This window comes from Notolepis coatsorum (assembly GCF_963971535.1).
Source record: "Notolepis coatsorum genome assembly, chromosome: 5".
In the NCBI taxonomy this organism is placed as follows: Eukaryota; Metazoa; Chordata; class Actinopteri; order Aulopiformes; family Paralepididae; genus Notolepis; species Notolepis coatsorum.
In genome coordinates, this window is record NC_140169.1 from 114,577,990 (window position 1) to 114,593,809 (window position 15,820).

General features: G+C 41.2%; 1 protein-coding gene across 1 annotated transcript in view; it reads right to left on the reverse strand.

The window, feature by feature from the left end:
* The window catches only part of LOC311228313 (1-phosphatidylinositol 4,5-bisphosphate phosphodiesterase beta-1-like), a 397,421-nt gene that overhangs the window by 36,398 nt on the left and 345,203 nt on the right, over nucleotides 1–15,820 (reverse strand). The window contains exons 27-30 of the mRNA XM_084314222.1: nucleotides 12,810–12,886; nucleotides 11,917–12,009; nucleotides 11,716–11,773; nucleotides 11,252–11,338 (exon numbers count right to left, since the gene is read on the reverse strand). Coding sequence (XP_084170348.1) covers nucleotides 11,252–11,338; nucleotides 11,716–11,773; nucleotides 11,917–12,009; nucleotides 12,810–12,886 — 315 coding nt within the window. The remainder of the gene's footprint in view (nucleotides 1–11,251; nucleotides 11,339–11,715; nucleotides 11,774–11,916; nucleotides 12,010–12,809; nucleotides 12,887–15,820) is intronic.

Sequence of the window (15,820 nt, forward strand, 5' to 3'; positions counted from 1 at the left end):
GCTAGAGTTAGCGTATACCTTCGTAGTAAAACTAATTTAATTTGACAGCAATGCAAAGGGTGGAAAACAGCCAACATGGCTATTTGGTAATGGATGAATGAAAGAAGAGCTACAGAGCTATCTAAGTTAGTCGACCGAAATCAGACAATCACCGGTGCTAGCTGGGTAACTAGCTAACGTTAGTAAAAAAAAAACTAAAATAAAAAATGTGTGTAAAAACGAATGGTTTGGTATCACTGTCAAGTTATTTATATTTGACATTAGCTATTTATGGGGAGAATATTCTGATTCTAGCTCACTAGATCAGTCACATTAAACGGTTTCCTTTTTATAGCTTGCAGTAGCTAACGTTACTGTTACAAGGGAATGTGGATGTTATATAAACCCCCCCACAGTGGTGTGTACAGTTGGTACGTCCCAGCAGTGACCAGGATGTAAGCTGTCGTGTATGTTGTCTAACTACACAACTACATAATACAATAATCACAGAGATGTTGATAGCTTGAACCCATGGCTTTAATGACGTTGTACCCCCAACCCTGCAGTACATAATATGACGCGTGCGTAACGTAAGCACGCAGGACAAGAGGGGCGTATGTAGCCTAACGTTAAGTAGTCCCTCTACTAACTCCATACATTACATAAGCTATCATAGCTATGATGCTCATGTTATTGGTTTGCACAGTTGACACACGCTCTCGTCTCCTGGCTTGTTATTTCACGTACCGTCGGCGCCTACCGTCTGAACGTAATATTAGTGGTTTTGACACTGCAACGTTTAATTGTTTAATGTTTAACATTATCAAAACATAGGTTGTGAAAAAAAAATTGTGACTTGGCATCCTCTGTCATTTTACCCACGCTACGCCACTGAGGGTAACGTGGCTGCATGGTTAGGGCAACGTGGCTGCATGGTTAGGGCTCCGGGCTCATGATCAGAGGATTGCCAGTTCGAACCACGGTCAGGCCGTTGTCGGAAAGTGCTGTTGTTGTCCAACAGGGAGCACTATGTCTGCAATAACAACGCCCCCCCATCTTTCGCTAAGAGGAAAGGGTTACCAGACGTTTCGCTAATTTGATAGACGTTTTATAAAAAAAATTGCTTCCATGCCCCTCCAAAAATTCAAGGCTTTTTTTTTAGAGGGCCAAATCTAAGATGGCCACTGGTGACCATCTTGAAAAATCATGGAGATTTTACTTTTGGACCTAGAATCATGTATGAAGACCACAAGGATTAGTTTCATGTTATGACATAGTTTTGACCCAGAAATCCAAGATGGCCACTGTCCAGTAGAGTGAAAACGTAACCTTTAAAGGTAAGATATTTTTCAGTTTGTCTATAAACTATATGTGATCATTTATTCTGGTAGATCATGACATTACATATTATTAAAACAAATATAACGTGGTTGGTACACTGATTTCAAAGGCATTTCAAAATCAAGGTGTTTGGGGTTTGCCATTTTTACAGTATAAGGAAGGAGATTAACAATCGTAAACTATAGCTATGCCAGTTGTGAATCTATGCCTAACAAAGGATTTAGTAATGGCAATTCACGGCAAAGATCTTCCCATTCAAAAGTTAAGTTTTCACTCAACTGGATGGCGGTCATCTTGGATTTCTGGGTAAAAATGATGTCATAACGTAAAACTGATGTCAGAATTTGAATCCTCATGGTCGACACCAAAAAGTTGTTCATGATTTTTCAAGATGGCCACCAGTGGTCCAGTGGGAGGAGTGTGGGGCTAATTCTTTTTATTTTTTTTTATTATTAAATGTCTATTGATCAAATCAATCATCAAAACATATTAGTCAGAAAATGGTCACGGAATTGAGGATTTAAACCCAACTATGGTGAAGGAGGCAATTTCCACTCTCCATTGTAAAACCATTTGAGTATCTAGAAAAGCGCTATATAAACATAAAAAAAAAAAAAAGTATTCAGGCCATAAATGTTTGTGCCATAACATGTTGTTTTACATTGTCTTTCATTCTGGTTCAGACCTTCTAGCAATGCTAGAATATAAACCCCTTACATGAGGTGGGCAGGTAAGATGTGTTGATAGCTTGGACATTGAAGAACCATTAGCGATGTAGGTCAGTGCAGAAGAGATGGAGCTGAACTTGACTCCATGGAGTAGGATTGCTTATTTGAGTAAGCTGGTGTCCAAAGCACTTGCACTGTGGGGATATCTAGCCTGATCTCTAACACAAATGTACATACATTACACACACACACACACACACACACACATGCGCACACTCCTGGCGTACTGTAGCTATAACCCTGGTGTGTTGCACAGCTCTCGGGGTCTCCACAGACCAGGGATGGTTATAGCTGTCCATTAGCGGCTGCCATGAGCCCAGAGGAGAAACTAGGACAGGCGTGTGTGTGTGTGTGTGTGTGTGTGTGTGTGCGTGTGTGTGTGTGTGTGTGTGTGTGTGTGTGTTTCTGTGTGTGTGTGTTTGTGTGTGTGTGTGTGTGTTTGTATCCTTGTGAGTCAGAGAGAGAGGTAAAGAGTGTGTCTGTTTCTCTCTCTGAATCACAAATATGAAACACACACACACACACACACAAGCACACACACAAGCACACACACACACACACACACACACACACACACACACACACACACACACACACACACACACACACACACACACACACACACACACACACACACACACACACACACACACACACACACACACACACACACACACACACACACACACACACACACACACACACACACACACACCATATGCCCAGCCGTGTCTTAATATTAGCCATGGCCTGGTTACTCATGGCCTTTGTCATAATAGCCTTCTAACCCCTAACAAACACACACACACACACACACACACACACACATACACACACACATAAGCTACATACATACATACACACGCACGCACACACACACCACCACCACCACCATCAGCACCACTAGCCTCCTCCATCCGTCAAAGACACACTTCCACAGCATTACAGCGGAATACGTTGATTCAGAGAAGATGACTACAGTTACTGCATGTGTACACATACTGTAGGCCTGACACGTACACATAGACCTGTATGTACACACGGACCTGACACGTACACATAGACCTGTATGTACACACAGACCTGACACGTACACATACTGTAGGCCTGACACGTACGCATAGACCTGTATGTACACACGGACCTGACACGTACACATGATGGACCTGACACGTACACATAGACCTGTATGTACACATGGACCTGACACGTACACATGATGGACCTGACACGTACACATAGACCTGTATGTACACACGGACCTGACACGTACACATGATGGACCTGACACGTACACATAGACCTGTATGTACACACGGACCTGACACGTACACATGATGGACCTGACACGTACACATAGACCTGTATGTACACATGATGGACCTGACACGTACACATAGACCTGTATGTACACACGGACCTGACACGTACACATGATGGACCTGACACGTACACATAGACCTGTATGTACACACGGACCTGACACGTACACATGATGGACCTGACACGTACACATAGACCTAACATGCACACATGGATCTGACATGTACTCATAGACCTGTATGTACACATGGATCTGACATGTACTCATGATGGACCTGACACGTACACATAGACCTAACATGTACACATAGACCTAACATGTACACATGGATCTGACATGTACACATAGACTTGACATGTATACATGGGACCTGGGAGAAATATGTGAGGGAGAGAGAGAGAGAGAGAGAGAGATATAGAGAGAGAGAGAGAGAGAGAGAGAGAGAGAGAGAGAGAGAGAGAGAGAGAGAGAGAGGGGAGAGAGATAGAGAGAGAAAGAGAGAGAGATAGAGAGGGAGAGAGAGAGAAAAAAGAGAGAGAGAGAGAGAGAGAGAGAGAGAGAGAGAGAGAGAGAGAGAGAGAGAGAGAGAGAGAGAGAGAGAGAGAGAGAGAGACTCTGGCGCAGTTATGGTGGATGTGAAAATTGGGTAGCATGCCTGCACCGCCCACACACACACACACACACATACACTCGCATGCACACCCTGGAATGATTCGGAACGAGGAAGTGCCGCCTTGAGGGGGCTGTGCGAGGTTATATAAAGCCATCTCAAACAGAAACATTATAAGCTATTACTGGCTTATTACCCTTCCTTTTGAAGGAGAGTACCTGCTTAAATGGAATATACAGTTATGTACGTCATATATGTACATAATAGAGAGCATACATCAAAGTCGTTGCTTGGGGGGGCGTGGATGTTTGAAGCTACAGGGACCCCTAGTGGGGGAAGACGCTTACTGCAGATTTCCCTCTAACTTAAGGCGAGACACTGCAGGTGAATAGTCAAATATACTTTTTTTGTTGATTTTGAGATTTTGTTATATTTTGCTTCCTAAACATGTCTTCTATGAAACTAGTGACAATAAAACGTCAATAACACACATTTAGTTGTTTATTTTACATCATCTTGCCTTATTGCATCCATAAATGTGCACATATTTAATGGGGAAGTGCTTCATTTGCATATTTAAACATACAATTTCAGAAAACTTGTAATACAAGAAAGTCTTGTCTTAATATAAGTAATCAACTGGGGAAGTTTTATTGTGATATCTATTAGTTCATTTTTTTTACCCTATTCACCTGCAGTGTCTCCCCTTAACTGGTTTATCCAAACCGATTGACGCAAAAAAGCAGATCCAAGCCAATCCACAGGTTAAAGTAGATTGATTATCATCAACACAAAGATACCACTGGTATATCTACAGTATACACATAGACAAAATAAACTGTGGTGAAATGTGGAATAGTTTTAGTTTAAATACTGAGAGGCACACCTCAAATGGCTGAGCACTGCCAAAGCAGTGAGAGCAAGGAGGAGGAAAGTAGGAGCAGCCTCCAGCTGCAGCCCCGGAGATGTTCTCTCACGGGCAACTTCCGCCAGCCACACGACATTTCTGCCGCTGACGGGACACGCGCTGATTGGCGGAAAGTACGGAAGTATCTCGAAGTACGTCTGACGTATCTCGAAGTACGTCCGACGTATAAATATGCCTTAAGGTCGGAGCATAGACTGAGTCTCTCATTACAAGACGCTGGTATTGAACAAGTGAAGGAGGCCAAATTGTTGGGTGTAACTATTGACGAGGCACTACTTTGGTCTACCCAGATTAATAACATGGTTACCAGGATGAGTAGAAACATCTCCATAATAAGAATAAATGCCTACCTCCTAACGAATACAACAATTAAAATGGTAGTACAATCTTTAGTCTTATCCCATCTTGACTACTGCCCAGCAATTTGGTCTAGCGCGTCAAAACAAGAGCTTAGTAAACTCCAGCTCACTCAAAATAGAGCTGCCCGACTCACTATTCACTGCTCTATAAGGAATAGTGTGGAGGGAATGCATGCTAGACTGTCGTGGATGAGGGTGGAGGAGAGACTAGCATGCAGTTTGATTAGGTTTTTAAAGAACATTTGTACCTTGGGTAAACCCACTCAATTGTATTCTATGCTTTTATCCACCAATGATAGACATGACCATAATACCAGACATGCTTCAAGTAGTCGCTTCACCCTACCTCTGCCTAGAACCAACGCTCTAAAGAAAACTGCAATGTATAGAGCCATAACATACTGGAATAGGATCCCATTACATATTATACGGACGGAAAACAAGGACAGTTTCAAAAAGAAACTCAAAGGAGCCATAATCCTGAAGGAAATTAATATATGTCATGCATGAGTGTATGCTGCAGCCATGTTATCCAAAACTTCTTCTGATTACTTTGTGTGTTTTTTCTTTTCTTTTTAAAGGTATGGTGAAATTGATGTTTTAGTAACATTGATGAACATTCTAAAAGCAATTCTTAAAAATATTAAATTTTAAAAACAATCTTAAATTGTATTTAACACTGTATTTTGTATTTTGTTTTGTTTTTTTGTTTTCTGTTTCTTTGCTTGCATGTAATTTTAGCCATCTTAATTGTTAGTTTCATTGTGTATATTGTATGTTGAGTACTGGCTTTTAATAATTCTGTTTTTCAATAATTGTTTTTGTATGTTTTTTTGTGTGGACCCCAGGAAGACTAGCTGGTTGCCATGGCACCAGCTAATGGGGATCCGTAATAAAATCAAATCAAATCGCTTAGATCAATAACACTTGTGTTACCTAAAAGCTGTAAATAGTTATGTAATGCCATTAGATTTGAAACGCATTTTAGCATTACAACCCAATAACTGAACTATGTTTGTATTTGTTACACCTTATCCTCAGTATTTTGAGACACTGGGTAACACCATTAACCTCTCATCTACGGACATCTATGGATCTCAGGTATGGACAAATCCATTATTGGAATACAGGTAGGTACAGAGCAAACGCTGTCTGATTGACAGGACTCCCTGGAAGAAGAGATCTTGTATCTCAATGAGACATTCCTGGATAAATAAAGGATAAATAAATTGATTGATTGATTGAAAACTTTATTAACAGATTGCAGAATGGGTACAGTACAGTACAGCTCAATACATACAATTGTTAAGGGGATGCAGACCAGAGAAAGACTTTCGTCTTGTTTACATCAGGGTCCCCCATTTTCAATTCATCATAACATATATGACATACACAACATACAGATAGACAGTACTGCTACATCTATGACATACCAGATTTGCAAATACAGTATTATTTGTGATAGGAGGGGTAAGTGGGTGGGGGACACTGTACAACTGTACAAGCAAAACTGTACATTGGAATATTGACAAAACCATACTTGGTCATTTACTGTAAATTGGAGGGGGTTGGGTTACAACACAAAATGGGTTTTAACATTTTAGTTTATTTCATGCGGATATGATCTGTAATACCTGATTGGTACAATATCTACTAACCTGATCAATACAAGCCCCCCCCCCCCCTCTCATGGAACAAGGAACTCTTCAATCAATCACTCTCAACAACCGCACGTCAGCGCAGACGTACTTGCTTTTGACGTTCAATTAACGTTCGCTAACGGACGTAGAGAAACGTCAGACGTACTTCGAGATACGTCAGACGTACTTCGAGATACTTCCGTACTTTCCGCCAATCAACGCGTGTCCTGTCAGCGGCAGAAATGTCGTGTGGCTGGCGGAAGTTGCCCGTGAGAGAACATCTCCGGGGATGCAGCTGGACCCTATTGCATTTCTTGGCCCCTAGTTTTAAATGTTTATTCCACCCAAATGCTACTTTGTCCATACCTCGTTTACTAATGTGCGGGGCTCCACTTCACTGGTCAAACCACTTACTCGTGAGTAGTACGTCCGTCGATGAAGAAAAGCAAGGTCCACAGGGTAAAGTAAAGATAGCCAAATGGTTTATTTGCGAAGTCTCTCTTTACAGAAGTGGTCCTAAATCTACTTTCCTGAATATTCCTGTCAATACTACTACAAGTGGCTAATTCTCACCTCAAAAACCACCCACCCCAAAATAAAAAATAAAACCCCAAAAAGAAGATCTCAGTAAATGACAGACTAGATTCTGCCTACTGCTGTATAAACCCCCCAAAGTGTAGACATGTTTCCTTCATCGGTTCTGGCCAGTCAGGACAGCTAGCATGTAGAGCGACTGTGCGCGCAAAAAGGCCTTGGTGTGACGGTATGGTAGCTTTGCACCGGAGCTTATTTTCGGAGAGAGTAGTTGGACCCTTTGGCAACATGTGAAAAGGCGTTGCGTTTCTGATGCGGCACGACGCCTTTTTTTAGAGAGAAGTCACTGAGCGGAGAAATGATGGAAAATTGGAAAACGCGGAGACGTAAAGAACGACGACGAGTTTGCAGGCACTGTGTTCGCACCGACATACTGAAATGTCATATTGGTATGGTTTCTATGTTATGTGGAAGGAAATAAAAAACAAAATAAAAATACAAAATAAAAAAATGTACTGCTTCACATTTAGATCATGTGAATACAAAAAAACAAGACTCCCAAAGAAACCAAGAGGTAGCTTAAAACTGAATGGCTAAATGGATGAGTGAATGGATGAGTCTGGTAGCATGTCTGGTATTATGGTCATGTCTATCATTGGTGGATAAAAGCATAGAATACAATTGAGTGGGTTTACCCAAGGTACAAATGTTCTTTAAAAACCTAATCAAACTGCATGCTAGTCTCTCCTCCACCCTCATCCACAACAGTCTAGCATGCATTCCCTCCACACTATTCCTTATAGAGCAGTGAAGAGTGAGTCGGGCAGCTCTATTTTGAGTGAGCTGGAGTTTACTAAGCTCTTGTTTTGACGCGCTAGACCAAATTGCTGGGCAGTAGTCAAGATGGGACAAGACTAAAGATTGTACTACCATTTTAATTGTTGTATTCGTTAGGAGGTAGGCATTTATTCTTATTATGGAGATGTTTCTACTCATCCTGGTAACCATGTTATTAATCTGGGTAGACCAAAGTAGTGCCTCGTCAATAGTTACACCCAACAATTTGGCCTCCTTCACTTGTTCAATACCAGCGTCTTGTAATGAGAGACTCAGTCTATGCTCCGACCTTAAGGCATATTTATACGTCAGACGTACTTCGAGATACGTCAGACGTACTTCGAGATACGTCCGTACTTTCCGCCAATCAGCGCGTGTCCTGTCAGCGGCAGAAATGTCGTGTGGCTGGCGGAAGTTGCCCGTGAGAGAACATCTCCGGGGCTGCAGCTGGAGGCTACTCGAAAGTAGGACACCAGCATGGGGTTAGGATGGAGAGGGAGGAGGAGAGGGAGGAGTGGGGTAGGGTAGGAGGAAAGAAAAGAGGAGAAGAGTGTAGATGAAATGAAATGAAAGGGTTGAGGTATGAGAGGAGAGAAGAGAAGAGAAGAGAAGAGAAGAGAAGAGAAGAGAAGAGAAGAGAAGAGAAGAGAAGAGAAGAGAAGAGAAGAGAAGAGAAGAGAAGAGAAGAGTGCAGGAGAGCAGACACATGGACACCATCTTTGTGTTAAGGTGTGGTACTGCAGCTTGAGTTGTGTTATCAACATCTCTAAATACATGCTCATTAGTAATACGCTTTAATTTACAAACAACAACAACAATGACAATGACTGTTATGGTGATGTTATTACCAGCAGGAGGGGTAATAACATCACCATAACAGGCTACAGCAGCTGTATGTATTACTGACGTTTACAATCAAGTAACCTACTGAAACAACAACAACAACAACAACAACAACAACAACAACAACAACAACAACAACAACAACAACAACAACAACAACAAAGTTATATAGATGCTGTAGATGTAGATGTTGTGTGATGTGCTCCATTTCAGTAAAGGCAAGATACCAGTTTACTGGTGTCAAATCAAACGTGTTGACATGATCTCTGCATAGTGCATTATATTGTATTATTGGCTGACCACTTTCCCACATGAGCAAAATATGTTATAATATTGTACATGGTTCTACTGCGTATTAAGGACCATTAGGTTGACTAAAAGCTAGCCTATAATGGTAGTGTCTGGTTAGGAGTGAGGGATAATGGAGGTACTATCCAAGAGGGGGTCCGGGAGGGGGGGGTTTGAGCTGGAGCATATGTGTGTAGGGTTTTAGAAAATAGGTATTAGGGGTATATTATATACTAACATTTATATAATTGTAACTTCGCTGGATATACACTGTATACGGTTAAAATGTTATTATTGACTATTTTTGTTTTATCCTGTTTCTGTACTTGCATATATTTTAACCACCTTTACTGAAAGTTTCATTATACATTGTGTGTTGAGTACTGACTTTTAATAAGTTTTGTTTTGCAATAAAAAAAAAAAAAAAAAAAAAAAGAAAATCATGCTGCACTAAAAAAATTAACAGCGTGTGGATCTACTTGTTCTATTGTTTTTTAATCCAGCACCCAATCCTATTGGATATTGGGATGTGCGTGTCTTCCTTATGATTTATTACATCTTTTACAATGCAGATAACAAGGTGAAGAGAGAGCGGGCAGCTGTGTACCAGGAGTCTGATAACAGTGGTTATACAGTATTCTGTATCATAGCATATTTTGGCAAATCCCAAGGAAATGGGGCTCAGCCAGTATGGCAAGGTGGTGGGAAGCACAGACGACATGTCAGCCGGGCAGGTGTGTTACTAAAGCTCTGACGTTTAAACTGCAGTCACAGCGACGCTGTGTTGCTGTGATACGACACTGAGATGCAGTGAGAGACGGTCTTACCCAGCTCCTCTGCTGGCCCCCCGTCCTATAATGACACAGTCACAGTGGCAAGGGGTGGGGAGTCAGGCACGTATGTACACAACACGACACGCACACAACACGTATGAACACGACACGACGTGCATCGCGGCGACGCGCAGGGGACACACACAGTCCGACCCTTGAGACGAAGAACCTATAACAAACCCTGCCCTCTTTTCTTGTTCCGGGTTTGAGATAGGACCATTATGCGTAATGTCCATTTAGAATTGTTTTAGACAGGCCGTGCATATAAATCAACCATGTAAAATCTATTTAGAGAGTGTGAATGTAACTCAACCTCAACTTTGGATAATTTGAGGATATGTTCGTCTGACAAAACAGATTTAGATGATTCTTCGTCTCAAAGATTGAATTGTTTTCGTGTGTACTTGGAGCCAACCCAGCCTCCTTTATCTTCCAACAGGAGGCATCATTACACTGTGATATTTCTCCAGAAACTGAAACGGTCTCATCAGTGCTGTAATCACTGCCACAAGTGTGGTGCTCTCTGTTGGAAGTCAATGACCCTCCACGTACTCACAATACAACATATACATCCCTCATTCAGGCGTATGCTGTACATGGTGCTGCTGTGGAGTGAAGCCACATTTCTACAATATTAGTTCATTTTTTCACGTGTTTTGCTTGAATCGAAACTTGATATGTTCCTCTGAAAAGGTTTCATGGAACCCATTCAAGACTCAAAGGAGAACTTCAAAAATGTATGGATGTCAATCTGGAAATGATGGTGTTTTTCTTGATTCAGAATTTTCTTGATTTCCCCTATTCTATGTTTTTGTCCGACAGCAGCGACATGTAACCTTTCTTTTCAGTCAAGCCAAAAAAAAAGACGAAAAACATAAAGATATTGTTGTGGAATTAGTCTTGGTGACATACTCTCATGTTAGTAAGTGAATGTGACTGTCACAGTTCCCGACAGTATAGGTCACATTGCCTGCTTCATCTCATTGGTTGGTTGGTTGACTTCTTACCTTTGGTTTCTCATCCAGGATCTGCTGGCGGATGTCCTTGTGTTTTTCAAGTAGTCGCTCCTGCCTTTTACTCTGGGCATCCTCCAACTGCAAACACACACACACACACACACACACACACACACACACACACACACACACACACACACACACACACACACACACACACACACACACACACACACACACACACACACACACACACACAATATGTCCTTTTAATCCCTAAAATGACTCTGACAGGACATACAGTGCCTTATAACATTGATTGTTGATTGTTGCATGGTTGGCTCATTGGACTGAATTGCAGCCAGGAGAGCTTTAACAAACAAAAAGGCCAGAGACACACAACCTTGCTTGTTCGTGGTCCAAATGACCATTTGAAGATTTTAGTTGGAATCAATCAGTGTGATGCTAGATGATAGTATATAATAATAAAAAGGGTTTGTCTCTCTCTCTCTCACCCGTTTGATGTATTGCACCACTTCGTTCACAAAAGATCTGTTGATCTCCAGTTTCTCCCTGAGGAGACAATTTTACCAGCAGAGTTAGTAAAGAGAGCCTCAATTACAATTGGATCAAACTGCAATCCGTTAGCGACATCTAGTGGTCATAACGAGCCATCGAGGCGCACAACTCATAAAGAGCTACTTCTAGATACGTACTCTTCTGTCTTCGCGTTCTTGTCTTTAGACTTGGCCTCGTTGATCTTCTCCTGTCTCTTCTTGTCCATCTTCTTCTTCAGGTCCTTCTTCTCTCTGTAGATAAGAGAGGGGGACAGACAGGAAGGGTGAGATAGAGGGGGGGGTAATGAAATGTGAATGCCCCTGTTTGTTGACATAAGTGTTTTGTGTGGCAACATTCTCTAATGTATTCCATTTGTATTGCGTTGATTCCATTTCATCCCTGTGTATTGTGCTTATTTTAACAACTGCAATAGCTTAAAAGTAAACATTAAACTCCTCATTGAAGGTAGAGTGCTTTGAAACTGCTAGATAATATTAACTCTGAATTTTTATTTCACAAAACATGCAATCAGGACAGCGCCAGTGTGTGTGTGTGTGTGTGTGTGTGTGTGTGTGTGTGTGTGTGTGTGTGTGTGTGTGTGTGTGTGTGTGTGTGTGTGTGTGTGTGTGTGTGTGTGTGTGTGTGTGTGTGTGTGTGTGTGTTGGCAGCCGGGCAATTTGGAGAAGACGCTGCTATCTGTATCAATGAGCTGTGTGTTGATTGTCAAGTTCATCATCCATGTGTGTGTGTAACTTTGGTTGCCATTGTCAATTTGGGCACGAATGTATCAGAGTAACCCACAATGTACAAGTGCACTGATAATATTTGTGTCCTTTAAACATTGTCTTTATGTGGACATAAATATAGATTCTAAATGTGTGTGTGTGTGTGTGTGTGTGTGTGTGTGCGCGTGTGTGTGTGTGTGTGTGTGTGTGTGTGTGTGTGTGTGTGTGTGTGTGTGTGTGTGTGTGTGTGTGTGTGTGTGTGTGTGTGTGTGTGTGTGTGTGTGTGTGTGTGTGTGTGTGTGTGTGGTAGCAGCAGGTGCTCTTACTTATCACAGACGTCTCTGATCTTTTTGAGCTGAGCACTCTGACACTCCTCTGCTATGGTCGTCAGCTTCTCAACCAACTAGAGAGAGAGAGAGAGTGGGAGAGTGAGAGAGAGAAAGAGACAGAGAGACCTTGACTTCCTGCTTGTGTATGGGGAAAACGTCAAGCTGATTGTATCATTATAGTCTTTTGCATGAATAAACTGTGCTGTTAGCAGCAGACATTACATTATCCAGCTCTTGAAGCAGAAGTTGTTGTGCACTGAGTCATCAGCAGAATAATGGCTGCAATAACATGTACCTTCTCACCACCTAGAAAGATTCCAAGCACTAAACTTTAAAGTATCCTCTGATTACAGACTCAGATAGTACTAAACTTTAAAATATCCTCTGATTACAGACTCAGAGTACTAAACTTTAAAATATCCTCTGATTACAGACTCAGAGAGTACTAAACTTTAAAATATCCTCTGATTACAGACTCAGACTACTAAACTTTAAGGTATCCGCTGATTACAGACTCAGAGAGTACTACACTTTAAAATATCCTCTGATTACAGACTCAGAGAGTACTAAACTTTAAAATATCCTCTGATTACAGACTCAGAGTACTAAACTTTAAAATATTCTCTGATTACAGACTCAGAGTACTAAACCTTAAAGTATCCTCTGATTACAGACTCAGAGAGTACTAAACTTTAAAATATCTGCTGATTACAGACTCAGAGTACTAAACTTTAAAATATCCTCTGATTACAGACTCAGAGAGTACTAAACTTTAGAATATCTGCTGATTACAGACTCAGAGAGTACTAAACTTTAAAGTATCCTCTGATTACAGACTCAGAGAGTACTAAACTTTAAAATATCCTCTGATTACAGACTCAGAGTACTAAACTTTAAAATATCCTCTGATTACAGACTCAGAGAGTACTAAACTTTAAAATATCCTCTGATTACAGACTCAGAGTACTAAACTTTAAAATATCTGCTGATTACAGACTCAGAGAGTACTAAACGTTAAGGTATCCTCTGATTACAGACTCAGAGTACTAAACCTTAAAGTATACTCTGATTACAGACTCAGAGAGTACTAAACCTTAAAGTATACTCTGATTACAGACTCAGAGAGTACTAAACCTTAAAAAGTATCCTGATTACAGACTCAGAGAGTACTAAACCTTAAAGTATCTTCTGACACTGAGCTTCTCCATTACGGAGATCGAATGTCCTTCTACAAGGCAGAGGTTCAGCTAGCATTGCTTTGATTCTGTCATGTTACATGTAGCTCTTGGTATTGCATTTTAGTATTAGGGGTAATATCCTACAATGGACACGATACAATGGTACAATCCGATATCAGTATGGGATGGGGTGCATGCCAACACTGTGGGTATCAGCTGGGATTCATAGTAGAACTGACTACGGCATGGCTTTAATCTGGTCCCTCCATGATAAAACAGTTTATGTGTTTACATGTATTTAATCCCCCTTTAAAACAGATGTACTGTAGTAATACACATGTTTGCTATTTCCTCTACTCTTGGTATGAAATACAAATACAAATGCTTGGTATGAACTGAATTGGCTGGCACTGAAGTTAAAGGGGAATACCACCCATTTTAAGAATTCACATATAGTAATTGTCTTCTAATTATTATTGTTGAAGTACTGTCCTGTGATGTCTTGTGTATTATTATTATTATTATTATTATTATTATTATTATTATTATTATTATTATTATTATTATTATTATTATTATTATTATTATTATTATTATTATTATTATTATTATTATTATTCCCAGTGTTGGGGGTAACGCTGTTACAGTAATATATTACTTTTAGCAATAACGCGTTACTAATAGGATTTCAGTAATAGTATTACATATTTATTACACGCCAACACCCGAAGTGTTTATTGTTTTTTTAGGAATTCATCCAGTGGGACTGATTATTTGGTAATGATGAGGCCTAATCCGGGAAAACTTGTCAACACGGCTCAAACACGGATCACAGCGCAGGCGCATCAGGCAGCCAAAGCCGGAAATAACGCCGTTTTGAGCCATGTTGACAAGTTTATTAAAATTATTTAAAATGTTTATTAGCAACGCCGAGCTTTCAAACCCTAGCGTCTGTCTGTCCGAAACCCTCGTGCAACTGTGAGTACCTTTGAAATTTCTGTGCGAGACTTGTACGACAAGCGTTTTGTTAAAGAAAAGCGAGACAGACTTAATTGTGAGATTTTTTAATGGTCAAGTTTCAAGTTCAAGTTTCTTTATTAGTTGTCATACAGAAATACAGAATACTTTTGCATGAAATGCTTATTTTTTTTTAAAACTTTGGCCATTCCGCTGGCTCTTTTTGCGTTTATCGCATTTTCTCTGGTCAAGAATGACCGACAGAAACAGGTTGAATGGGGGTACAGATGGGGGGAAGACACTCTGAGAAAGTTACGGCTTTGTCCGGGAATCGAACTTGCTACCCCAGATCCGTGACGAGCACGGTTGTCCCCGGCGCCGAAATAGCGCTCGAGGTATGCGGTGAGCTACTGGAGCTCCCTGCATGAAATGCTTCTTTCAGTTCTTTCTTTCTGTTCTGGTCGTAGAAGGGACTGTGTATTCACGGAGCGCGTTAGCTCGTCCAACGATGTTGGCGTGATTTACAGTCCCGAAAGGGGCTAAGTTCTGTGGTGCTGAACTGGACAACGAGAGGCAATCTAATCTCTCTCTCTCTCTTTCTCTTAAGAACATTATGTGGCAGAATAGTAAACCCCCTCCACCCCATTACCCTCCAACCATCCGTTCACCTTTCGTCTCTCACCTTCAACCCCCCCCCAAACCATGCCCCCCTCCCCATCTCCTAACTCCCCCATCCTTACCTCGTCCCCCTCACTCGATACCACCCCCCTCCCCATCTCCTAACCCCCCCCATCCAATCCAATCGTCTCTCCCACCTGGACACACCCACCTTCTATGACCTATAATAGACCAGCGCTTCCCCTGTCTCAAGGA